Raw genomic sequence first — 27,438 nt, 5'->3', positions numbered from 1 at the left:
GCATTCAGCAGAAAGTTTGGCATGTAACATGTACTCATATATTTGTGGATGGATCTGTAGACTGAAGTTAGTTAGGCTGAGCAAGGGAAGAGAAAGGGGTATATATACGATTCAGAAGGTAAAGCTAAATATGAACAATAATTATTTACTAAATCCCCCAAAACAAGAATAGGTTAAAAGAAAAGAATTAAACCAAATAGGGACTTCCCTGGTGGCGCGGTGGTTAAGAATCCGCCTGCCAATGCAGGAGACACGGGTTGGAGCCCTGGTCGGGGAAGATCCCAAATGCCGTGGAGCGACTAAGCCCATGTGCCACAACTGCTGAGCCTGCGCTCTAGAGCCCGTGAACCACAACTACTGAGCCCACGTGCCACAACTACTGAGTCTGTGCGCCTAGAGCCTGTGCTCTGCAACAAAGAGAAACCACAGCAATGAGAAGCCCGCGCACCGCAACAGAGTAGCCCCCGCCTGCGGCAAATAGAGAAAGCCCGTGTGCAGTAACGAAGACACAACGCAGCCAAAAAAAACACATAAATAAATTAAAAAGAAAAAGAAGCCAAATATAAGACTGAAAACACATGGAATTTCTTGTCTTAAGTTATAACTGCTGATGGCAACATATACATATATAAATAATATAAAGAAAGAAGAAATAATTTAAAAATTTTGAACTATAAAATCTCATGTACTAACGGTAGGCTCCTCATTTTACTCGTGAAGAAAGAGAACTTTAATTCTCTTTAATATTGGTATGTAAAAAATATCAATCCTTCTCAAACTCTTCTGAAAAAAAAAAAGAGAACTCTAACCCTGTGTCAAGCTTGAAGCTAGCTAGCAGTTAGGACACCAAAGTTTTAAAGGTGCCTTAATCAAATTTTTAATATGAAATTATAAAGCAATATACTTCATAAAGATTAACAGCTATACAAGTTAATGACAGAGAGATGTGACTGCTTATGAAAATCTAAAACCAATAATTAAAAATTTCAAAACCCCTTGTAATTAGGTTGGCCATACTTTCCAGTTTTCCCAGATAGTTCCAAGTTATGCCTGTTATCCTGGCATAATTGTTAAAAGTGTCCCATTTAACTCTCAAAAGTGTCCTAGTTTGGATGATAAGATATATTGTTACCCTAGTAGGTCTGCCAGATAACATAGCGGATGCCCAGTTAAATCTTCATTTCAGATAAACAACTAATTTTTTCCATATAAGTATGTCCCCTGCAATATTTCAGACATACTGTCATCCTGAGAGAGAGAGAGAGAGAGAGAGCAGGCTAAATCTGGCAACACCCACATCCCAGTGATAGTTTTCCTAAACACTGAAAATGATCTTTTTGTGAACCCTCAGATAAGGCAAAACCACATTCAAAATAAAGTAAAATGAAAGTCAAACTAAAGCATAAACAAAGCTCTTGACAAGGAGGATTCCCACCCTTTGAAGGCCCTAGGTCCCTGCAGCTGAAAACTCAGTTTTCCACCACACAGTTTTCACCCATGTAAGTAGCACAAAGGATCCTAATGCCTGCCCCTAGTTAAGAGTAATGGAATTCAACTGATTCCTAGAAATTCCCAAAATGACATATTAGGATATTGTTATTAAAGATATGCCTTATTCAGCAATTAATAGGAATATGCCTCATATCTAGTTTCCCTGGTGAAAAGCAAAGACACTCATCTGTTATTTTTTTATTCTAATGACCTGTCAAAATGTCTTCTAAACAGAATACTGATAAATGCAAAAGCAAAAACCTCAAAATTTTAAGTAGATTTTTAGGGCTGAGATTTATAATTGAGAAGTATAAGGTACAGTAATACCATATAGCTAAAATTCCTAATAGTAGTTGTATGATCATTCTGATAAAATGAACAAAAAGCTCTTTCACTGTGAATAAATTAAACTTTGGTGAAATATCATGAGTAGAACTAATTAGTGTTTGAATTTTTTTCATAGTATTTTAAATATGATGGAATGCAGATAAATATAGGTAGGATTTTTTTTCTCCCACAACATTTAAGAGAGAAGGAAGCTTTCAATCAACAACCAAATTATGACTTGCTCCAGTCTTCTCATTCTTGCCCTGTTGCCCTGGGCTGGTATCTGGTCACACAACATACAGTAAAATTTTTCAAGATGAAAGGAGTGCACGACAGGTGGATTTTTCATTTTCTAAAGGAGACCCAGGAACTTCCATAAATGAAACGCTGGATTTCTGTGAAAGTTACTACCCTATTCATTTTGGACAAACTTGACTAAATGGAAATTTAGCATAAATGAAAAACTCTTGAAATAGATTTTTATGGAAATTCTAGAAACCTATTATTATAGTAGTTCTAACATATTTTGCTATTTTATTCTACACACAAATAATTATATCACTCCACCTGGCTGAACTGTAGCATTGGAGGATGGAGTAAGATGAATGAATATGTGTTTTTTGTTATAACATCACTTGGGTCTTTTTTTTCAGCTGAAATATAAACAAATGTTTATAGTCAATGATATAATAAAGACCAAAATATACCGTGAATTTCACATACAGAGAATAAACAGTTTTGATTTGAATGGCTAATAAATAGTAAGAGCAAAAATTAAATGGGAGAAAACACAGATGATTATCAAGTTTTGATAGGATAAAATATGAAAAATGTTTATTGCACATTTTAACACATCTATAAATTGCCAAAACTAGAGGTTTTCAAGGTTCACATGAAGAATATTGAGTCCTTCTCTGACATCCTGTTATTCTCCATCATAGTACCTTATTCTTTCTCTTCACAGCATTTAATACAATTTATGATTATGTTGTGCTTATGTACATATTTACTGCCTGTCTCCCCACCTTATAACATTACTCATTCATTCAACAGGTAACTTTTGAGCACCTACTCAGTGTATGAGTAATAATCTGCTTCAACTATGTAAACCACACTCAACTCAAGCATATTTGCTTTTTAACGAGTGCTGCCTAGATGTACTGGCCTATCATAACTGTTATCTTTGCTAATGCTATGATGCCAATAATGTATATTTCCCTTAAATTATATTACACTTGTCTTTCTGTTGCCTCATAGTAAACATCTAAAGTTCAGGTTTCAGAGGTCTATAAAAATGAATAGGGAAGGAAAGTGGAGACATAGTCTGTCTTCTACTTTCTTTTTGCTATTTCTCTTTTCTACATTCTTCTAAAAGCAGATAGGAAGGAGAAAAGAAGGAAATCAGTGGGCTGTACTGGATTTGCCTAGGACCTCCAAACTATTGATAGTATTTTAATTTCACCTCATCCACAGATGAGGATGCACTCAGGATAAAGACATCATGTAGGATTTCAGGGGCCCACTGTTGCCACCAGAATGCTAAGCTAAACTGCAAAGTTTGTCTTTGGATCCTCTCACCTCCTACTCTGAATCACCTCCTGTTTCCTGCCTTCATACCATTCCCTATAGCCCACACCCAAGGTGCCCAGTGCGCTCAAGTTGACTTTTGGCTATCCAGTGTTGACCACCTCACTCATGTCTTACTCCTGCCTCAGTAAAAATTCCCATTTCTAGCATGTACCTATTCTTTTCCTATACATGTTCATGTGATATGAAATAACTCTAAGATGTGAATATAATAGGAATAACTCTTGTCAGGGGTGGGAGGAAGTTGTTAAAATGAATCACTAGGGAGAAGCATTGTGGGGCTTTTTTTTGCTGCACGTATGGGGGAAGAGATTTTTTAGCTGAATACTTTCTGTTCCTTTAGTAAGTATCAGGAGAAAAATAACAGACTACGTAGAACTAGCATTATAACCATCTACCTACCTCAGGACAACCATCATCTAGTCAGATCTGCCAAGGTCTTTGTTCAGTAGAATGACACACTGCTACTAAAGATCCCTGCACTGTCACTTCATTATTAACCTAGGCTGCTGATTTTATTACCAAAGTAAATCTCGCTTTTTATTTCAAATACAGACAACTCTGCTTACTACGGTCCTTTCACATGGTCACTATCTTTATCTAATCCATGCAGTCTCTTCAGCCCAAGAACTGGAATAGTCATATAAATAAAGTCAATTACACTCATAATCCACAGAGAAAGATAAAAGTAGAAAGCAAGCAAGGGATTGGGCTGTTCTCTTTAGAAGAGCATGTCCCCTGAGACATAGGCTATTCTTCCTAAGGATTTGTGGGATTTCTCCTACAGTGTGGCTTCATGAAGTTCTAAGTTTTAGTAGCTTCCAGAATAAGAAGACATACCCAAAGTCAAATAAATCCAGGCATTTAAAAATAACTCACATATAGTTCCTACCCTGCTCTCCCTCTTCCCACAAAAGAGCTGCCATTGTAGCTCAGTGTAGTATAATAAAGAAAAGAAGAAAAAGAAAAACCTTGAATGATTTTACACAATCTCTGAGTTCACATGAAGGAAAGAAAGTACCAACAGAATGGACCTGACTCCTGGGACAGTGAGTTTGGCTTACCCCTCAAATCTAAAACTACCTTTCTCTCACCTTGACTGAATGATTTTTGCTAAAATAAATTTTGTTATATTGTCCCAAATGTTACCAAAGACCTGAGTTAAAAAGCACATCTTTAAAAATTGTTATTTAATCATCAGGGTGAATCATCTTATTCTCCTCCTACCTAGCTGAGACAGTTTTGCTAAGAGGATAAGAATTCCGATTAGGGGGAGGGGGCAAGGCAGGTAGTTTTGGAGCATGGAGCATTTTGAGAGATATAAAAAGTCTGGGTAAGATGATAAACTGGCAGGTAGAAGAGGGAAGGAAAAGAAGACTGGAACTAACTTTTACTGAGAATTTACTCTGTGCCAGGTACCATGTTAGGAACTTATACATTATCATCCGTATTTTACAGTAAAAACCCATACTTAGATTAAATCATTCTTCCAAAGGTCATACAGCTAGTAAAAGTGCAGATCTCAGATGTGAACCAAAGACAATTTAACCACAAAACTCTAAAAGAGGTTAAGTACCAAAACAAATAGGATCAGCCCCTGACTGAGATAAGAAGAAATTCCCTTCTGACTAGTTTCTTAATTGGTCCAAAGGACCTATAAGCCAGGCTATATAACCCAGCTATGTTACAGATCAAATAATTTTTTATAGTTTGTGAGCATAAACAGATTCAGAATTACAGATAAATGTTTTCAAGTCCCAAATATTTTTGTCCCAAAATTTCAAAAATACTCCTACTCTCAGTTTAGAAATTGGTTTAATTTAACCCAAACACAAATGATTTGTGGATCATGAGCTATACTAGATTATCTGTTTCAGTTTTCATAACCATATTTAATCAGCTTGAATACGCAACAATTTGATTAATGATATCTTATACAGCACTTATTAGTGCCAGACCCATGGAGTTTAATATTTTCTGTTCCTGTCCCTACTTAATTCATGGTCTAGAAGGAGACATTGTTTCATAAAAATATCTATAAAAATGTGATAAATGCTATTAGGCATGTATAAAGTGTTATGAGAAAACAAAAAGAAAATTTAGGGTATGGTACTACTGTTATCTGACTCTCATTCACAGACACACACCTCCAGGATGCTGCCTTTGCATAAGAAAGTGTGGCCGAGAGCGGGATATGAACATATATATGTATTTCCTTATACTTTCAAAAGGAAATGCTGGAAGGACAGGCCAGAAACTAATTAAAATGATTGCTAATTAGGAGTGGGGCAGGAGGATGGGTTGGAGGGGACAGAATGAAAGCGAGGCTTCTCTGAGTAAATCTTTTCTTTTAAAAAATAATTTTTGATTTTTGTGACATGTTTTACAGATTTACAAAATAAATCAACAAAGAAAAAACCAACTCCTGTCCTACCACCCATGCCATTAAAACAAAGCAAATTCAACAACACAGTAATAAACCAGAAGTTTCTTAGGGGGGATTCCTTCTGCAGTGTTCTTTAAGACCTGAATTCCCAAGTCTTGGTAGTAGAGGTCATAAGAGGCACACTATCTAAATGTGTCCAATGTAAACAAACGTTTCCCTACAGAACTTAGAGAGATTACTCGTGAGGTGGTGGAATTTTACAGCACACAAGGACAGCCACTGCTTTGGTTTATAGCTTTATTCAATTCTACATATCTTTGTTGTCTTTTTAATCCTCCCCACATCATAAGTTTTTCTTCCATTACTTCAAAGAGCAGGATAAGTGAAATAAGTCTTATCTAGATATATCCTTATAAGCTTTTGTAATACAAAGAAGAAAAAGAAGATCCCAAAAAGGCCCTGCTAGTGTGAGGATGTGATTCCCTCCCTAGCTCTGGAAAATACCTGTCTATATCTTAACAATTCTCTTCCTTTTATTTTTTAGATGATTTAAAAAATTTTAGATAAAATTCAAATAACAAAATTCACCACTTTAACAATTTTGAAGTGGACAAATTCAGTGGCTTTTAGTATACGCACAGGCTGTGCAACAATTACCACTATCTAATTCCAGAACACACTCATCACCCCCAAAAAGAAACCCTGTACCCCTTAAGCAGTCACTCCCTTTTATTTTGTAAGTCTCTTTTTCTGAGATTCTTAATAACACAACTTTGGACCTCCCAGATTATTCTTTTATAGTTTTAAACTTTTTCTTCCTGTTTTTATTTTTTTGTTCTGTATTCTGGGAGACCTTTTTTTTTAACTATTTAAAAAAATTATTGAAGTATAGTTGATTTACAATGTTGTGTTAATTTCTTCTGTAGAGCAAAGTGACTCAGTTATACATATTTATATGTTCTTTTTCATATTCTTTTCCATTATGGTTTGTCAGGATATTGAACATAGTATAGAGTAGGACCTTGTTTATCCATCCTATATATAATAGTTTGCCTCTGCTAATCCCAAACTCCCATTCCATCCCTCCCCTACCCCTCCTCCCCCTTGGCAACCACAACTCTGTTCTCTATATCTGTAGGTGTGTTTTTGTTTCATGGATATGTTGATTTGTATCGTATTTTAGATTCCACATATAAGTGATATCATATGGTATTTGTCTTTCTGGGAGACTTTCTTTTTTTAAAAATAAATTTATTTATTTATGGCTGCGTTGGGTCTTTGTTGCTGTGGGTGGGCTTTCTCTAATTGCGTTGAGCAGGGGCTACTCTTCATTGTGATGCGCGGGCTTCTTATTGCGGTGGCTTCTCTTGTTATGGAACACAGGCTCTAGGTGCATGGGCTTCAGTAGTTGTGGCTCATGGGCTCAGTAGTTGTGGCTCACGGGCTCTAGAGCACAGGCTCAGTAGTTGTGGCGTACGGGCTTAGTTGCTCCGTGGAACGTGGGATCTTCCTGGACCAGGGCTTGAACCCATGTCCCCTGCTGGCAGGTGAATTCTTAACCACTGTGCCATCAGGGAAGTCCGAGACTTTCTTGATTATATTTTCTAGTCCTTCTATTGAAAAAAACTTTTTTTTTTTTTTTTCCGGTACGCGGGCCTCTCACTGCTGTGGCCTCTCCCGTTGCGGAGCACAGGCTCCGGACGCACAGGCCCAGCGGCCATGGCTCACAGGCCCAGCCGCTCCACGGCATGTGGGATCTTCCCGGACCGGGGCACGAACCCATGTCTCCTGCATCGGCAGGTGGACTCTCAACCACTGCGCCACCAGGGAAGCCCGAAAAAAACTTTTAAAAAATTTTAGTAATATTTCAATTTCAAAGAGCTTTTTCTGTATGTTTCTTTTTCAAAACATTTTACTGTTTTATTATTCTGGGTATATTAATAAGATAATTGAAAACATTTTCTTCTGTTTCCTAAGTCACCTCTCTTTCCTGTACGACAAATTTTTGTTTGTCTGTTTGTTTTTTAACTTTCTTTCATGCTGCTGGTTTTTCCCATCTTCTGAAAGATCCTTGGGTGTCCGTTCACATTTAGGGTAATAGGATAGGGAAACTGTCCTTTGCAAAAGGGAAATGCTGGAAGGATAAGCCATAACTATTTAAAATGGTTACTAATAAGGGGTGTAGAGCAGGGAAGACTAAGACAAGTGTATTACTTTAGTGTGAGTATGTGGGGAACCAAACTAGAAGGCTGGAGAACCCTGAATTCTAGTATGAAAACGAATTATTTTGGAGCATCAACATTCACACTAAAAGCCTCAGCTTTCTCCAAACATTTGATTCAATTTCCTTCTGGAAGAACTATGTGGTGTTTACATGGGGGAAAATGCGGACCGCCTGAGTGGAGGTGGCGGTGGGAGGAAGGTAGGGACACAGTGGACTAGTGGGAGCAGTCTCTCATTTGCAGTCATTCAATTAGTCTTGTTTTCAGCCCCAATTCTCACTTCTGCCATCTCTGTCCCTGAGTCTTCTTTGGAGTTCTGTTGGGCTGGTCCAGTTCTACCCTAGCGTTCTCCAGGCTGTCGCTTCTTGGCTTGTTTCTTTCTTCAACCCACTCCCATCTACTTTCCAACTTCCAGAAATTTCTGAAAATGTCTTGTTGATTGATGACTCAACCATTTGCTTCTCTGTGTTGATTTGGTACCTTTTATTTCAATGGACTCTCAAATGCTGACCTCTAGTCCACCATCTTGAAGTAGTACTTTTAAGGAAAGGGAAAAATTTGACTTTCTATAGAAATGTACAGAAATACAATAGGACCAGTCAGTTCTATTTTCTTTCATCTTTTCATAGTACTTGTTATCTATGACTATCTAGATAAACACTAAGTACTTCTCTGATATTTAATAGAATTTTCATGATTATGGGTTCTTAACTTATCATTTGTAGAACTTTCTATGTTCTGGTATTGCATGTTTCTGGGGGAGAATTCCACTGTTTTCATTAGAATTCCAAGGGGTCTATAACCTAAAATGAATGCACTCTCTCAAATAGTGTTAGAAGGTAAAAATCCCCATTCCACGATGCTAGTTTGAGTTTCGCTCTTAAATTGCAGGTGTTTAAATCACACAAAAATATTAAAGTTTAAGAATAATTTTGAAGTTTTTTAAAAACCCCAAGGCAATCAGTAAACAAATGGATGTATAATGTGTCAGCTAGAAGTGGGAGTTTTTTTTAGGAACACATCCAAATGCATTATGTGTTATTCAGTTGCTTAACAAATAACAGAAAGGCCTCACTCAGGGCTTTACTGCTCTTGTACAGCAGCTGAGGGTGCTGAGAAATGGGGATGCCAGATAAGTTCCCAAACTTACGACCTGGATAGCTACTTGGAATACAGCCATTCAGGTAAAATGTCAAGTTTTACACTAGAAGACCCAGCTACTAAATTATAGGAGACCTAGATGTTGAGTTAAGATTAGGCTAAAAAGTAACAAAGAAGGGGAGGAACTGAATGGAATATTAGCCAAGAGTGTCATTGTCTACACAAAATAAAACTACAAGATGTTAATTCTGGTTCTTTAAGACAGGTTTTGCTGAAGCTGCCTAAATCAATTTTTGGGTTCTAAGCAAAAAATTGGTCATATGGCACTTCATATACTAATTCAGGTAATTGTTTTCTATGTATTTTGACAATAAGTAAAAATTAAAAAAACACTAACATGGCAAGAAGAGTTGTGTGGATAACAATGTATGATTTTAACCTCTCTTAATTAAATATTAATATTTGTTCAAAATAGGAAAATATAAATATGTGTGCATTGTGAAAGAAAAAAAATTCAATGACACTTATTAAAACATGGTAAAGAAGACTTTAATACAGTTGGGGGGAAGCTATCAAGATTGGTATAGGGAAGCCTTGTTGAAAACAGGCCAGGGTGATGAGACATCACCTGGGAATAACCCATCAAATATTGAGAGTGGAGGTTCTGTTAAATTGGTTTGGCAGGGTTCTTCCTAAAACTAGATTTAACGAGGAAGTACAGAGATGGGCTTGGGAGACAGCTCAGGAGACTGACAAACGTTTGGTCAAGCAAAGAATCTTTGTTAGCATTTACAGTTAATGGCCACAATGAAGGTCAGCCATACAGTATGTTATACATATTATAGTAGTGCCTAAAACCTGGCTTATAAGTCGCTTTGGTTGGAATACCTTAAGAGAAAGAAAAGCTAATGCTCATTGATGAATTAAATCCATGTGGTTTTGCTTGGTTCGATAAACTGAAGGTAAACTTTTTTCTGTTAACACCTTCAGGACACAAGGAACAACACTTGAAGATTAATGTTTACCACATAATTTTTTTTTTTTTGGCCGCACTATGCGGCATGGGGGATGTGAGGTCTTAGTTCCCCAACCAGGGATCGAACTCATGACTCCTGCAATGGAAGTGTGGAGTCTTAACTGCTGGATTGCCAGGAAAGTCCCTGATTACCGTTTAATTTTATATGTGTAAACTATTTAGCTGACTGAACTGCATGTACCCTGGAAGATATATATCTGAATGAATCTTATTTGTCTATTTTCATTTGCTTTGTTCAAACAGACTATCATCAGAAAGATTTCAGTTAATCAAAGGTTATAGTTCATTGTGGTTTTACTATAAAATTTTATAAACCAAAGAAACGCCCAATTACCTACCTAAGCGATGAAATCCAAAGGTGAATCTTTTGGTTGGTGATTTTGAAGACAGCCACAAAGCAAGCAGGGTCAGTATGATGGCACTTAGGTCAGTTAACATATGAAGTGCATCTGTCATGATTGCTAGGCTATTTGCAATGTATCCACCTTAGAGTAAGGGTGACAGGAAAGAAGGAATAAGTTAATTAAAATAATAAACATAAGCAATCAAACCAAAAATATGCAGCATCCTACAAAACATGAACTTCTAACTAAAGTTAACTAAATACTTATCCTATTGCAATTAAGTCAAGGTATCCTGAAATTTTATGCAAAACATTAACTATGCATATTTTTCTAATGGTGAAGATGTCCATTTCCAGGAACAGATTCTCTGAGGAGTAAGTGACCTTAAAAAATTTAAGAGCCATTAAATGGGGGCTGACACAAAGAGAAGTTTTGTGTGTTTAGCAATACAGTTTTTACTCAACCTACTAATTCTACTATTAGACAGTGAAATTAATAACCACCATATCTAAATATTACAATAAAGCTGAATAAAAGGTAGGTATTCACTTGTTTGGGAGGGTTTGAACATAAACTGAAGAAATTTCACAAAATGTTCATTAGTTCAAAACAAAAGATAAAAATTAACTGATTCTCTTCGGTATAAACAGCAATGTCTCCTAATAGAGGGATAAAAGATGGTATTTAGAATACAATTTTTATATTAGTTTTCCAGTATTATTATACATAATAATAATGTGTATATTTCATATGTGTGGGTGTGTATATGTATTTTATATATGTATGTATATGTGTATATATATATACACATAATAATATATATATAATATGTGTACATATATACATATATATGTACTTATTTATGACCATTATGGCCAACCAATTTTCCTAGCACCATAGAATAAGTTTTTATAGTATAATACAGGGTATTCAAACTTTTATGTATATCAGAATCACCTGGAAGTTTTGTTAAACTATAGACTTCTTGACCCCACTCCCAGAATTTCTAATTCAGTAGGTCTAGATGGGGCCTGAGAATTTACATTTCTAACATGTTCCCAGGTGATGCTGATGCTTCTGGTCTTGTAACCACACTGAGAAATACTGTTATAATGTATAGCAGAACTTCATGATCAGGACGTTGTGACACATAAGTGTGCTGAGATGTTGATTCCCCTATTCCTGGGATGTGTATGCAGAGTCAAGAGCAGCAGGAGAACTGGGGCTGGTGATCTTGTAGTCACATCCATTTACTCCAGCCAGTGTGCTCTATAGAAATATCATTTGTTATGTATTCCCTTACATGAAAAAGCTGGAATCACTGACAGAAAATACAGCTTGGCAGTTAATAACATGGGGCTTTGAAATCTCAGAGACTGAGCAAGTTACTTACCATTTTTGAGGTTCAGTTTACTCATCTATAAAATAAGGATAATACCCTAAAGCCACACTGTGCAATAAAACTGAGATGATGGAAATGTTCTATCTGCGCTGGCCAATGGAGCAGCAACTAGTCACAGGTGGCTTTTGAGAATTTGAAATACGGCTAGTGCAACTAAGGAATTGAATTTATTTAATTTTTGTTAACCTAAAGAGCCACATGTGATGATCACCAGCAAAAACAGCAGAGTAAGGACCTATGAAAATCATCTCCTCCATAAAAGCCATAAGAACATGGGCAAAAATTGTCCAAATCAGCATTCTGAAAACTATGGAAATTAAACAAAGGCTGATACAGGTAGCATTTATTCAAGGAAAAAGGCTGAATCTTGGTAAGAAGCTCACTAGCTCTGTGGCACTTTAACTTGCCTTATACCCAATCTCCCCCTCTTCAGTTCTATGGTAGCCTTGAAAACTAACAAGCAGCAACCACAGTGAAAACCTCAGCCTGGCAGCCACTGCAAGGAATAGGATGGCATTAGAGCTCCTTAAAAGCTCCATTGCGGGCTTCCCTGGTGGTGCAGTGGTTGAGAGTCTGCCTACCGATGCAGGGGACATGGGTTTGTGCCCTGGTCTGGGAAGATCCCACATGCCGCGGAGCGGCTGGGCCCGTGAGCCATGGCCACTGAGCCTGCACGTCCAGAGCCTGTGCTCTGCAACGGGAGAGGCCACATGAGAGGCCCGTGTACAGCAAAAAAAAAAAAAAAAAAAAAAAAAAAAAAAAAAAAAGCTCCATTGCCAGGAAATTGTCATTATTTGACCTGTCTGGTGGTTCCCTGGGAGACTATACTTGCAAGGCTCTTTTTATTTGACTTGACTTGGAGCTTGGCCCTGGTGCAAACCTCGGTCAGTGTTTGTCAAAAACAATCAGAGGCAATTGTTTAACACAGCAGCTGCCTGAAGCAATAATAAGTGTGTATCATGTGTTCTGAAATTTTACAATGATGTACCTGGTGTGGGATTATTTTCATCCAATTTGGGCTTTTATTGACTCTTTTTTTAAAATTTATTTATTTTATTTATTTTTTGGCCGCGTTGGGTCTGCGTTGCTGTGCACGGGCTTTCTCTAGATGCAGAGTAGGGGCTACGCTTCGTTGTAGTGCACAGGCTTCTCATTGAGGTGGCTTCTCTTGATGCAGAGCACAGGCTCTAGGTGTGCAGGCTTCAGTTGTGGTGAACAGGCTCAGTAGTTGTGGCTTGTGGGCTCTAGAGCACAGGCTCAAGAGTTGTGGTGCATGGGTTTAGTTGCTCTGTGGCATGGGCTCAAACCTGTGTCCCTGGCATTGGCAGGTGGATTCTTAACCACTGCGCCACCAGGGAAGCCCTATTGACTCTTTCTATCTGGAATTGTATACCCTTCAGTTCTGGGGAAATTTCTTTTTCTTTTTTTTTGGAAAGGATTCTCCTTTTTTTTTTTTGCGGTAAGGATTCTCCTTTTTTTTAAAAAAAATACTTGGTTGCGCTAGGTCTTAGTTGCGGCAGGCGGACTCCTTAGTTGCGGCATGTGGGCTTCTTAGTTGTGGCATGCGAACTCTTAGTTGCAACATGCATGTGGGATCTAGTTCCCTGACCAGGGATCAAACCTGGGGCCCTGCATTGGGAGCGTGGAGTCTTAACCACTGTGCCACCAGGGAAGTCCCTGGGGAAATTTCTTAAACTGTGTTGTTGATAACTTCTTTCCTTCTGCTTTCTCTATTCCCCAGACTCCTATTATTTGGAATTTGAACTAATATACTAATTTTCTTGCCTTTTTTCTCCCATTATCTTCTCTTTTTGCTATATTCTGTGAGAGGTGACCTTAATTTACCTTCTAATTTGTTTGGAGTTAAAATTTTAAATGTTTGTATTAGGGCTTCCCTGGTGGCTCAGTGGTTGAGAGTCCACCTGCCAATGCAGGGGACACGGGTTCGTGCCCCAGTCCGGGAAGATCCCACATGCCGCAGAGCGGCTGGGCCCGTGAGCCATGGCCGCTGAGCCTGCGCGTCCGGAGCCTGTGCTCCGCAATGGGAGAGACCACAACAGTGAGAGGCCCGCATACTGCAAAAAAAAAAAAAAAAAAAAAAAAGTTTGTATTATTCAAAAGCTCTATTTTCTACTCTGAATTTCTTTTAAAAAGTAGCCTATTCTAGTTTCATGGATTCATGATCTTATTTTATCTCTGTGGATACTTATTGTATTATTATACTATTATATCTGACTGGCTCTTAAACAGGTTTTAATGAACTTTCCTTATTTTAGCCTTCCTCTTTAACCACACTTATAGGGGTACCTGGTACAACCAATTCTGGGCCTGCTTAGGATTCTCTAGTGTAGTTCTCAAGTGTAGTCCTCAGGGTCAGCAGTATCAGCATCTCCTGGGAACTTGTTAGAAAATCCTCAGGCCCTACCCTACCCCAGACCTACTTAATTAGAAACTCTGGTCCAGCAATTTGTTTTTTAATAAGTTGTCTAGGTGTTTCTGATGCATTAGTGTAAACTAGATTGGTTCTTGGCTTTCCCCACTGCTTGTTTAGGAGTTGGCTTTCTTGGGTCAAGTCAGTTACCTCTTTTACCTGATTCCTTTCTAGTTTGTGTTGCTAGAGTCTCCTCTCAGGTTTTCCCCACCTGTGTGGATATATATATATATATATATATATATATTCTATATATATATGTGTATATGTATGTGTGTGTGTATATGTGTATATGTGTGTGTATGTGTGTGTGTGTTTGTGTATTTTAAATCCTTTTATTGTAGTTTAAGAGAGTACAACTAGATGCATGAGTTCATTTGCCATCTTTACCTGGAAGTCTATTTGCATTCATTCTTTAAGTTTTTTCATTCCCAATAAAATGCAGCTGTTAAAACAATCAATAACTGTTACTAAATCCAGAGGATATTTTAGTTCTCATCTTATCAGGCCTCTCAGCAGCTTATTCCATTTTGCAATACTCTTTTCTTCAGTTCTGGGATACCCATTTGCCTTCTGCCTGACTTCTAAAGTTGTAGTTCCTCAAAGCTGGGGCTCTCTAGATAATTTTTTCTATTGCTATGGCATTACATACTGTTTCTCTCTCTGCCTTGACCTCCCTTCTGAATGACAGACTTATATGTAACAGCTCACTAGACATCTTTGTCTATTTCACATACATATGATACTTAACATGCCTAAAACAACCCTTGAGCCCATGCTTAAATCCTGCTCTGTATTTTCTCCCTGGTTCATAACTGACATACATTCCCATATGCTCAGCTGCTTAGGTAAGAAATTTCAGAATCATTCCTGATACTGCTCTCCCATCAACTCTCACATTCAAACCATTAGCCATTTTGCCATTGTTACCTCTAGAATGTTTCTCAATCAGTACATTTTTCTCCATCCACTCCAGTTCAAGCCATAATCATTTCTTGTCTGGACCTCTGCAAAAGTATACTTGCTTCCACTCTTGTACCCTCCAATCCACTCTCCATATGAGTCAGAGTAATCTTTTAAAAAGATAAATCCCATCAGGTCAATCTCCACTCCAAAGCAGTCACTGGCTCCCCGTTGTACTTAGAATTAAAGACTAAACTCATTTAATATGGTCTCTCAGGACCTCCCTGGTCTGGTCCCCCTGTCTCTTTCCCTTTTACTTACTACATTCTGGCCAAACTGGTCTTCTTTTTAGATCCTCTTAAAGAATTGAAGGTTTTAGGAGTTTTGAACTTGCTGTTCTCTTTGGTCGAAAACATCTTCCTCCATTCCCTTTGCTCAAATTACTCCTAATATTCTTTTTTTTTTGGTTTAACTGTATGTGGCTCATACATAAACCATGTCCTGCTGGACATGTCTAAACTATGTCTTATAGTATCTTGTTCTTTTTCTTCACAGTACTTAAGGCCATTTGAATTTTAAATTTATTTGTGTGTTTATTAATACCTGTGTCCTCCACTACAGGAAGATATAATGTCCTCCAAACATTAGATTAAGTGTTTTAGATAGTAGGGAGCATAAGTTTTGTTCTCCATTGTATATAGCAAGTACTTAAAAAATACTTGCTGAATTGATCTTGCCTAAGGTCTCAGAGCAAATCCAAGATTCAAAATCAAGTTTCCCCTTTCAGATCTTTAAAATACTTCATTTTAAAATTACTCCATACTTCCTACATAAGATGCTTTATTTCTAAGTGCTTTCGACACACTTTAATAAATGCTCTACTGTATACAATTTAATTCTATGTAACATTCTGAATAATATTGTTAATGTCTATTCTAAGTACTAGCATCTCTACAGTGTTTAACAAAAGATTTTCATATTTGAAAATAAAGTTAGTATTTGAAAGGAAATACTTATTGTAGCTTTCACAAAACATCATTTACCAAGTAAGAGATTTAAATAATGCTAAGTCAGGACAATTATATCTTAGTAATTTTTATAGGTGTAAACTCTAATTTTAAGGGGGAAATTGTGATTAATGTGATTTTAACTTCAAATATTAACTTCAAGAATCACTAAGTCTGAATGACTCAATATTCTAACTGGGAATTTGGGCAAGTCATTGACTCTTTTTTTAAAAAAAATAGATTTATTTATTTATTTTTGGCTGCATTGGGTCTTCGTTGCTGCATGCGGGCTTTCTCTAGTTGTGGCGAGCGGGCTTCTCATTGCGGTGGCTTCTCTTGTTGCGGAGCACAGGCCCTAGGTGTAGGGGCTTCAGTAGTTGTGGCTCACGGGCTCTAGAGCACAGGCTCAGTAGTCGTGGCGCACCGCAGCATGTGGGATCTTCCCGGACCAGGGCTTGAACCCATGTTCCCTGCATTGTCAGGTGGATTCCCAACCACTGAGCCACCAGAAAGCCCCAAGTCATTGACTCTTAATCTGCTGACCATGCCTTATCTGATCTGTTTCACTTCTGTCTTTAATTTCTTCATAGCTTAAACATTTATAATTCTCTAACAGCAATTATTAATTAATTAAACAAAATTTTATTGAGTGTTTACTCTGTGCTAGTCATTGTGCTAGGTGCTGGTAATTCAGCTTATATTTCAATGGACACTGATATTAAACAAGTGAATATACAAACAAGATAATCTCAGGTGCTGAGGGCTTTTAAAGCTGGGGAAGGAACAGGGGAGAAGGGAGGTTGACTTTAGGCAGTTGGAAAGGTCTCTAAGAGGTATCTTTTGTGATGAGACACGAATGACAAGAAGGCAGCCAAGAGAAGATCTGGGAAAAGGCAGTCCATATAAAGCAGTGCTTTTCAAATTGCAGGCTGTGACCCACTTGTAGACCATGAAATTAATTAAGTGGGCTGGGACCATAATTGAAAAAACAGTAGAACACAGCACATGAAGTAAAATTTTTGTTTTAGTTATTCATATATTTATACAAATGTATATGTGTGTGTACATACATACATACGTATGCATGCATGCCTACACGGGTCACAATGTTAAGTGTATTTCTTACTATAGTGAACTCAAAAAAGTTTGAAAGCCAGAGGTAGAGAGACCACTCAGTCTGAAGGTCTTATGGGCAGGAAAACAGCTTTGTGAGTCATAGGGAGAAAGAAGGCCAGCATGGCTGAAGTGAGCACTGGCGAGAAGTGGTATGAAAAGAGGTAGGAAATGTATATAATTTTCCTGCACATAACCTCCAGCCAGCATCTTAAATCTGGACTGCCACCTTTGTTCTTGTCATGGTTCATCATTAAGAGAACACAGGAGGGAATTCCCTGGCGGTCTAGTGGTTAGGACTCTGCATTTTCACTGCTGAGGGGCCGGGTTCAGTCCCTGATCCGGGAACTAGGATCCCAGAAGCCACACGGTGTGGCCAAAAAAAAAAAGAACACAGGAGAATAATCTCCCTGCTTTAATGTCACTTTCTCAATTGTCACTAAAAGAAGTTAGCAGTTACATTAATGTGACTCTGAAATTAATATCTAAACTGAGCATGTATTTTATAGTAAGACTGCATTACTTGAATAATTAAAAATGAAAAATAAAACCAAGTTCTATAAAACCCAGGGGAGCCTTCTGGCCTTCAGATCCTCCTTATAAAGAAAAATGGTGAGGTCAGTTAGCATTATTTAGCTTTGCAAATTTCTTGAATATAAACACAAAAGGAAATAGTAAGAGACCACTTAATTCAAATGTAGAGGGAAAAAAATCAAGACAACGGGACTGTAGATGTAGCTTTTCAATTACCCACTTAAGTGTCCTCATAATTTATTAATATTTAACCTCTGGGTCCTCTGATCTCTTAAAAAAGAAAAAGGTGGAGCAGGTGTTCAGTAAGGTCCCTTCATACTGTAAAATTTTATGATTCTAAATAATTGTAGAATCATTTACTATTTAAAAGGTTGCAAAAATTAACCTGGTGTTTTATCAGATTTTTTGTTTAAAGAGGAAGTTACAGGATATATAATGAAGATAATGTCCTTAACTTTACAGTAGATGACACAGTGTTTGGAGAATCAGAAGAAAAGGTCAGAGTTATCTTTGGAAGTTTGTTGTACCCAGGTTGATCTGCACTTTGGAACCGTGAGGGCTTTTCACATCAGTATATTGATAAATAACAAGCTTCCTAAAAAGAAAGTTTAAACGCCAAGTTATGTGTAACTACAGCTTGACAAAGACTCTCCAGGCAAGGTAAATGGAAAGTGAGTTGGCAACACAACTCACCTACAAGTTCTCCAATCATGAAAAGCAAGTAAAGAACGGCAGCAATGGTCAATCTGGTTTTCACCTTTCTCTGCGTCAGCAACTCTCTCTGTTTGCTGCAGTTGTCACAGGGGTCCACCTTCAAACTCAGCTGACTGTTGCTCAAAGGTAAGTCCTGGTCCAGCAAGGAATCATCGTCGGCCTGGAGGGCCGGGTGCGCCCCGTTAACAGGCCTTTCTGGGGTTTCAGAACCATCGTCGGCCACCACAACTCGAAGTTTGTTAAATCGAGAAAGCCCCTCATCCCCCACCTCGTCCGAGAAGTCAAAGGCGCTGGTGTCATTTAAAAACAGCGGCGCATCGTCCTTCCTCAGCAGAGATTTGAGGCGCTTCCACACGCCGGATCCGGCCATGGCAGAGGCTGTGCGGCCGCGGCGCCGAACGGCTCGGTGCAGGCGGACGGCCGGCGGCTCCTACTTCACCCGAGTGCCAGTTCCCGATGGCACTGCCGCGCGTCCCTCCCCATCCTGTAGAAAACGAAACTCATTATAAATTAAAAGCGCCCCAACAAAGCCCACAAGTTCCGAAGCCCGGGGCAGCCGGGGCTCCGAAAGGGGGAGCGCTCTACCTGGGGCGCCGCCGCGGTGCCGCAGCTCATCTCTCCGCCCCCGGCCGGCTCGGCGGGGCCGGCACGCACAGCTCGGCCCGGGGCTGCTGGACAGCGGGGCCGTCCTCGCGCCTGCGGCGCCCACGACTCCAGGCCGGCTCCCCGGGTCTGGTCTGACAGGTTCGAGGTCGGGCGCCCGCGGCCGCCGCCCCTCCCCGCCCTGCGCGAGGCCGCGCGCGTGCGCCGGAGCAGCCGCGGGCGAGGCGCGCGAGGGAGGAGTCGGCACGAGGACACGCAGGCCCTGCGCGCTGAGCAGGGGCGCCCGCGAAGGACGGGACAGGGGCGCCCCTCGTCCCGCTCCTGGATGCGGATCCCGCGGGCCCGCCTCTGCCCGGGGGACACTCACAGGCGAAGCCCCAGTCTCCCGCGCGGCCCTTCCACTTCCCGAGGCTGAGAGGTATGAGCGGATGGAGCTGGAGTCCGCGGGTTAAGTGGGTAGATTCGAGCGGTCCCGCCCACCCGGGGCTGGGCGTTGCTGGCGGGAGTTCGCTCCACCGAAGAAGGGCCTAGAGAATCCTGGGCTGGGATTTGGGTTTCTGATGCTCGACAGAAAACGAATTTAGCGTTTGCTTTTAAGTGGGTTGCTGAGCCGCTTTTGTCTCCTCGAATTGCTGCCTCTCTGGCAAATTGGCAGAATTTGCTGCGCAGTGAGGTCAGCTTGGAGAGGGCAAGGCTTGTGGTCGTCAGCAGTTCTGTGTCCTGCGTTATATTTACTGTTTTTTTCAGCAAATGTGTGTTGTCCTCTGTGTGCTCACCGCCAGGTTCCTTTTGCCTCCAAGGTATTTACAGTATGGACTAAACCCCAGCACAGAAAATCTAGTAGAGGTGTCTGTACTGGCCGTTGGTTTTGTTTAACAACAAGATTTAAAAAGAATTAAGTTTTTAGTAGTAGCTTCTAATTTAGATCTACATTTTAAGGACAAAATGAAGTGACAATAAGCCCCGCCTCCCGCTTCTCCAGCGATTCCCTGGATGGGTTTTAGGGGATTCGGAGGCCTTAAAATTTTGTGGGTATATGTATTTTCTTGAGTAAGTCCCTTAGCTTTCATCATATTCTCAAATGGGCACTCAAGATTTAAAACAACAACACTGTTAGAAGAACTCATAGATCAAGCCTCTAGCTTCTACTTGGAGTTGAATTACAGTGCAAACTCCCATTTATCCAATGTTTAGAAATGTATTCTGACAACAGTCTACATGAATTACCAAATTTCAAGTTACAAAAAATACAATAGAAAGTCATATGAAACATCATTTTCCTCTGAAGATCCCAATGATACTTTAGAATCTTGCACGTCTCTGGTGCAAGAGCAGCAACTGTTTTTGGAATCCAGGGCAGTCCATCACTTTTGAATGCCCACAATATTCCTGCAGAGCTGCAGCCATGGGGGTCAGGTCTAGGGAACTGGGGGTCAGAGATCCCCTAGTTCCCTAGACCCAGAATACTCAATAACCAGGGGACCCAGGTCATTATCGACAGAAGGGAGAAAGTTTCCTGAAGGTTGCTTTCTTAATTCCAAATATCTTAATCCACCCAGATTGGGAGTAGTTTCTTTGTTGTTTTTACTTTTAGTTTGTTACATTGCCTAACATTCTACTACTGAGAGATACAAATGAATAGAGCAAGTATTTCAGGAATGTGATCACTCTTTAGTATACATTTTGCAAATGAGATTCCATTTAAGGAATGGGGATAGATGTTTTTATTTTTTATTTTATTTTATTTTAATTTTAATTTTTTTTTTGGGATAGATGTTTTTAAAGCAAGATGAGGCAAGAGCATGGATTTTGGGGGGTATTTACAGTAAACTTTGTTGGGAAGGGCTGAAGCTCTGCACCCCAGTTTATTTTTACTCTTTTGTGTACTGAGTACCTAGAGAGAGTAATGGGAGGACAACAAAAACTATAGGGTATTTTAAGGTATGTCCACAAATTCTGTGACATACTTCTCATCAATAGGTAGAGCTTAATTCCCCTTCCCACTGAGTGTGGGCTGCTCTTAATGTATAACTTGTGTCTCATTATGAACAGAATATGGGTGAAGTGACAGTGTGTGGCTTATAAGACTAGGTCATAAAAGGCATTGCAGCTACCTTCTTGTTCTCACTCTTGGATCACTTGTACCTAGGGAAGCCAGAGCTATCATGTCATGAGGAACTCAAGCAGCCCTGTGGAAAGGCTCAGATGATGAGGAACTGAGGCCTCCTGCCAACAGCCATGTGAGTGAGCCATATTGGAAGTGGATCCTGCAGCCCCAGTAAAGCCTTCAGGTGACTGTAGCTTGGGTGATGCTGACTGAAACCTCATGAGAGATCCTGAGCAGAATCACCCAGATAAGCCACTCTCAGATGACCCACAGAGACTATGAGATGATAAATGTTTATTGTTTTAATATGGTAAGTTTTGGAGTAGTTCCTTACACAACAATAGATGACTAATATAGTCTATATCAACTTTCCTCTGTACCAGGAAAGATACCTTTCTTAGTCTTTTATCACACATGGGCTCTTGTTCCTAGGCCTGCCTTGGGCTAGTGGCATGGTTTCTATCATTGAACTTTAAAATGGGCTAAATAAATAGACTTCTGTGAATAGTCTTGGAATGTAACCACCATTTTCAAACTTATGTCTATGTATTCAGTTTATAACAGTAGACAAACCAACTTTTGAAACAACCCATTTATAAGCTGAGTACTGCCTGCAATTCTGCTAGCTCTTGTTCAGTACGCCATTCTTTTATAAGAGGCTTAATACTTCTTTTTAGTATGAAGAGCATTTCTGCATGGGCAAATGGAAAAAGTTGTCAATGATTTAGGCTATCTCTTAACCAGGTAACCCATAATACACAGATTGTTTAGTTAACAGCAGAGGCCTGTCATTTTAACTGCAGGACGCATATCTTGGGGCAGTTAACTGGAATAGATGCAAAATACCCTATATCAAAACCTGTTTTCTGGCCTAGATATCTCTTAGAACAAATGACAATGCTGAAAATAATACTACAGCTAACGTTTACTTAAGGCTTGTTTATGTGCCAGGCACTATGCAGGGGACCTGATTTACCTGAGCTCATTTAATCCTTACAACATCACTATGAAGAAGGTATTGATTCAAAGCATGGGTCTTGGAGTCAGACTGCTTGTGTTAGAATCCTGGCTTTACATCTTAGGGTCCTGTAATTTCTGGCAAACTATTTAACCTCTTCGTGCTTCAATTTTCTTACCTATGAAGTGGGGATGATGATGGTACCTGCTTCACAGGGCCGTGATGAGGGTTAATGGATGTAAAGCATGTAAAACTTAGCATACCTAGTTCCTAGCACATAGTAAGTGCTCAATCAATGCCAGCTATTACTATTTTTTTAAGTAGGTGGAGACATGGAACCTCAGGGAGATTAAGTAACTTGGCCACAGTCGTGAAGCTAGCAAACAGAGCAGGAACTCAGTTTCCGGTCAGTTTGGTTTCAGAGCTCAAGCTCTTAACCATCACTCTACACTGTCCCTCTCGGTTTCTTTCTGCATAAAAATGGAATGATCTGCAAAAAAAGCATCTAGACTTCTTGCAGTATGTTAGGAGAGATCCCTGTTTCATATATGAAAGATTTGCCAGCACCTGGAGACCTCTGCATTGTCCGGTGAAATCCCTCTTGGGAATGGAGGGGGAGAAAAGTGAAAAGTTTTTTTAAAACTGAAATGTGGAAAAGGTGCTTCATCCACTTAGTCGACAGGTTCCAGTGCTGCATATTCCCCATCATGAGAACTCCTTTCTCCATTGGAGTATGTGGGGATAGGAGGTTCCCATAGGATGTTTTTGGAATGTGTTCCCTTATCTTTTTCAGGAGGGGATGAAAGCTGTTGGGTGGGCATGAACAAGGGTTAGTGATGTGATACACCACTACGGTGAACGGTGAACGTAATCATTTCTTCTTTCTATGGGTTACTCTAGTAACAGAGAGACTGGAGATTCAGTTTAACCCCTCCTCCAAGGAAGAAGAAGAAATACCAGAAATAGATTGCCTGAGGACAGGCAGTTGCCTTCTTGGACGGGGAGGAGATAAATGAGAAGATCTCTGGCCCTTGAGACCATCTACCTTGTCACCAACCTGTGAGCCAAAACCTAACACCACCACGCTTAGTCAAGTTCATTGTTTTCATATCTTTGTTTTTGTCTTTGCTTATTGCTTAAATTAAACATTCCTATGGATTTCTCTAACCATGTCTGGCTGAAATGAGAGGGAATAACGAGGTCCCAGCTGGGACGGTAATTTGAGAACTACGCACGCCAGTCTTGGAATCTGGAGGTGGTGGCTGGGCTGAGGGAGCTTGAAGGTGAGGGTGGAACTTGTAGAACCTGGTTCAGCTTCTAATTTTGCCATCCATTCACTGTGATCTCTAGCAGTGTACTATTGCTGAGCTTATTTTCTTGTGTGTTAACAGTGGAAAATAATAGTTGTCCTACCTATTTCATAGGGACACTGTAAGAATGCAATGAGATTCTGTATGTGAAAGCGTCCCCTTACCTACTTCACTAGTGAGAACTATTAAAGACCATGCCGTCTGAACCAAATTGCAAAGCAAGGGTACAGAAAAATGCAGGTCATGAAATATCTTCCACTTGTGCCTGTCCCTTCTAAGGACTGCTACACTCCATCCTTGGTTTATGAATAACATGTTTTGGCTCACTTAGACCTCTAGGTCACCACCACAGACGCTTCACTGTTAAAATTCCTTTATTTCTCTCCTAGGCTCTGTTTGTGTCCATGGCACCTAACATCGTGCTCAGAGCAGGAACCCTGTAAATACATGTGGATTAATGAAAATATTCTGTTTATAGAGAGCTCATCCATGACTTTAAATTCCCCTCTAACAAACATTTCTATTTCTTTAAGCTGGTGTGTAAAGTCATTTGTACGAAATTCTTATTGGTGAGGTCAATGTGTCTCATAATGATTAGAGATTATTGATACACTAGTAGTCAGTTTGTGTTTATACTAGACTTATTTCAAAGAACATTATAACGTTTATGAATTAAGCTGGGACAGAGAAGCAACTGCAGACAAAGTGCCTCTTTTGTGGCCTCTGACAACTGGTGGCTTTAAACAATGAAGGCCATTGTATAAGAACTCCCTCCCGGGGTTATTGTGAGGATTAATTAGATTAAAATCTACAAAATGCTTTGACTTTTTCCCAGAATTCTTTTATAAATAAAGATGGCTTTAATTTTTTTAAAAGTATCTTTATATTGGTCCTCCTAGAATCAAATGAAACAAGTTCACCTACTGTTTAACTCTCTGTATTCCCTGAAGCAAAAAGCCAGACTAAGCCAACCTAAATTACCTTTAATGGTTTTAAGTGGGCTACCAGTGCACACATGACTGAGCAGAATTTAGTACGCTAATCACAAAGATCTCGGTGTATGATTTACATGACACAATAATGCCTTGTAATCACTATGCTACATGGTCATTAGATATTAGTTACTGTAATTATTACAGCTGTTTTATACTGAGCAACAAAGTTTTACTCTCCTCTTTGTTATTTATATTTTAATAACTCACATTCTGCTCGTTTACAAATAGGGTTTCAGGCAGCCTTCCCTTTAGTAGTTCCTCCTTATCTTCAAACATTGCAAATGTTGAAAATTTTCCCTGATACCGGGTACTGTTCGATCCTCATTGTTTGCACAGAAACACATACAGACACCAGATAAAAGACAGGAGTCCTAGATCCAATTCTCCAACAGTTGAGGTTCCTTGGGAACCCCTTTACCTCAGTTTCTTGGTCTCCTTTGTCCCCAGTGACCCACCTGGCCCATGCAGTCCCTTTCCCTGACCCAGAAGGAGCCACTCTGCACATTCTGGTTGATGGGCTGGAGGCAGCAGATTCTCTGGAATAGGCCCACATGAGGTCTGGGGAACAGTAGGACAAGAGGCCTGTTGGGGGGCTTCCCTGGTGGTCCAGTGGTTAAAACTCCGAGCTCCCAATGCAGGGGGCACGTGTTCCATCCCTGGTCGGGGAACTAAGATCCCACGTGCCACATGGCGAGGCCAAAAAAAAAAAAAAAGGCCTGTTGGGTAGACCAAACTGCGCCTCAATGGCATAGTATTTATTTTGAATTAAATTTATGGCCAACAGAAGAAGGGACACTCTGAATCTTCTGTCTTCCTGAAAGCAGAAAATAAATCTCTCATGTGAAAGGTGCACTCCCTGTGTCTGGAGATAGGACGCCTTTATCACCAAAGGTAGGGAATTTGGGCTGAGAAGACTATATAAACAAATCTTACTACTTCTTTAGCTTACTACCCTAAGCCCAAACTCTGTCTTGATTCTTCACTAATTGGGCACCCAGAACCTAAGTGTCTTTGTCCTGTCAATTCCTTACAAATTTGTTTGTCTAAAAAGTATAAAAGCTGCCTGCTTTGGCTACTTCTTAGGTCTCATTTCTATGGGTCCTCCGTGGGCGTGAATTACAATTTGTTCCTTTTTCTCTGTTAATTTTATTATTAATCCAACCACACGAATTCAAGAGGGATAGAGAGGGAAATTTCCCCCTCCCCAATAGACCCATTGTAAATGAGGAACCCGTCTGGCAGGTGCCCAACTGTCCTGGTTTGCTTGGGACAGGGGGGATTCCCCGGGCATGGGGCTTTCGGTTTACCAGGATGAGTTTACCTCTCAGCGAGAACAGATTCCAGAACCCTGAATATTTAGATTCCTGAATGCTGGCTGTGTCTTTGCTGGGCCGGGAGAGTATCTTACTTGAGAAAGACACCTTATTCCTTTTGGGCCCACAGCACACTGGGCTGGGTGTTCTCAGGGAACTCTGTGGATGTGACTCCTGTTACATTGAAATGGAAGAGATCAGAGGTGTCCAAGAGAGAGGCCAGCCACACCAGGAAGTGCCTCCAGTGACCCTGTTAGAGCCTCCAAGGTCCCAGGTCAGTTCGGTAAGCTTTGCAGCTGTGGAAACTACCCCTAAGGATCAGGCTGAAGAAATCGGTGTACGCCCTACTGCTCAGAGAGACTGAGGAAATTACCGTGTGGCTGATGACTTAATTATCCTGAAGGATACACCTCTCCTGTTGCCCTGGATGCCCCCTTCACAGGACCAGTGATATGGGAAATAAGTTACCTTAGAGCTAGAGCAAAGGTGACGGGGTTTATGTGATATTATTTCCAGGCCTCTTGGGCTCTCCTGGCCTCTTAAATGCTCCTGTTTTCCTGCTGGGCTGTTCTTCCTCATCCTCGGTGGCCGGCTAACTCCTGTTCAGCCTTCAAACCCTGTAGGTTTTGCCCAGTTTCCTCCTTCTTTCCCTCCTTTCTCTCCTTCCCTCCCTCCCTCCCTCCTTCTCTTCTTCCTTTTCTTCTTTCCTCTTATTCAATAAATATTATTTGAGTGCTTATCATACGCCAGTAATTCAACTATAAAGTTGAACAAGGCAAAGTCTAGCTGATAACCCATCCCGCAGTAGTCCTGTATACACACCACGCATTGTAAATCTTTATCACTAATTTTTCCCGAGATTACATGCAGACTGTTGCTATCTATATCTAAATGTAACAGTTAAGTGAAAGTGCAAAATAATATAGCCTTTCTTCTCAGTTGAATTTTAGTTTAGTTTTACTGAAATCACTCCCCGGGCCCCCATCCAGGGAAGTCGTCAGATAACCAACTCCATCCATTGTGTACTGATTTTTATAGTCTGGGGCAGGAAATTCACACAATATTACTCTAGCTGCCTTCAGTCCTTGCCATTGTGCTTAGTTCTGAGTTGTGGCCTCACAGCTCAGAGCCCTGTCTTCATTTTATAAATAGTTTGGGTATTTTTATCCCAAAGTACATTACTTTGCACTTGTTCCTACTAAAGCTCATTTGTCATTTGTCTGAACACATGCTCATATTTATAGGCGCTTCTGACTAGCCCAAGGACTGGAAAACTTATTCTGTAAAGGGCCAGATAATAAATAAGTTTAACTTTGCAGCAGTACCCCAGTGTCGGTGGCACAGCTCTGCCGCTGTGTCGTGAAAGCAGCCATGGAGGATAGTAAACGAATGAGCAGGGCTGTGTTCCCATAAAACTTTATTTATGGACACCGAAATGTGAATTTCATATGATTTTCATGCGTCACAAAGTATTAGTCTTCTTTTGATTTTTCCCAACCATTTAAAAACCATTCTTAGCTTGTGGGCTGCACAGAAATAGATGCTGCCTCGATT

The 27,438-nt window shown here is 40.0% G+C and overlaps 2 protein-coding genes across 7 annotated transcripts in view; one reads left to right on the top strand and one right to left on the bottom strand.

The window, feature by feature from the left end:
* The window catches only part of SLC30A4 (solute carrier family 30 member 4), a 32,467-nt gene extending 13,106 nt beyond the window's left edge, over positions 1 to 19,361 (bottom strand). The window contains exons 1-3 of one of the 2 annotated variants that reach the window (XM_030842810.3): positions 19,184 to 19,361; positions 18,578 to 19,082; positions 10,489 to 10,635 (exon numbers count right to left, since the gene is read on the bottom strand). In XM_030842810.3, the coding sequence (XP_030698670.1) occupies positions 10,489 to 10,635; positions 18,578 to 18,968 (538 nt within the window). In that variant the 5' untranslated portion in view covers positions 18,969 to 19,082; positions 19,184 to 19,361. Of the gene's footprint in view, positions 1 to 10,488; positions 10,636 to 18,577; positions 19,158 to 19,183 lie in introns of those variants that run through there. The other variant, XM_060294324.1, reaches the window with a different exon arrangement.
* Positions 19,362 to 19,427: 66 nt separating this feature from the next.
* BLOC1S6 (biogenesis of lysosomal organelles complex 1 subunit 6) overlaps positions 19,428 to 27,438 on the top strand; it is a 53,103-nt gene continuing 45,092 nt past the window's right edge. Inside the window, exons 1-3 of one of the 5 annotated variants that reach the window (XM_060294321.1) lie at positions 19,428 to 19,619; positions 21,351 to 21,441; positions 23,167 to 23,325. The gene's annotated coding sequence lies outside the window, so the exon portion shown is untranslated. Of the gene's footprint in view, positions 19,620 to 21,350; positions 21,619 to 23,166; positions 23,550 to 27,438 lie in introns of all 5 variants that reach the window. The other 4 variants (XM_060294317.1, XM_060294318.1, XM_060294323.2 and 1 more) reach the window with 4 other exon arrangements.

Source organism: Globicephala melas, chromosome 2 (genome assembly GCF_963455315.2).
Source record: "Globicephala melas chromosome 2, mGloMel1.2, whole genome shotgun sequence".
Lineage (NCBI taxonomy): Eukaryota > Metazoa > Chordata > Mammalia > Artiodactyla > Delphinidae > Globicephala > Globicephala melas.
The sequence above is the reverse complement of the archived record's forward strand: the minus strand, read 5'-3'. Positions and strand labels throughout refer to the sequence as shown.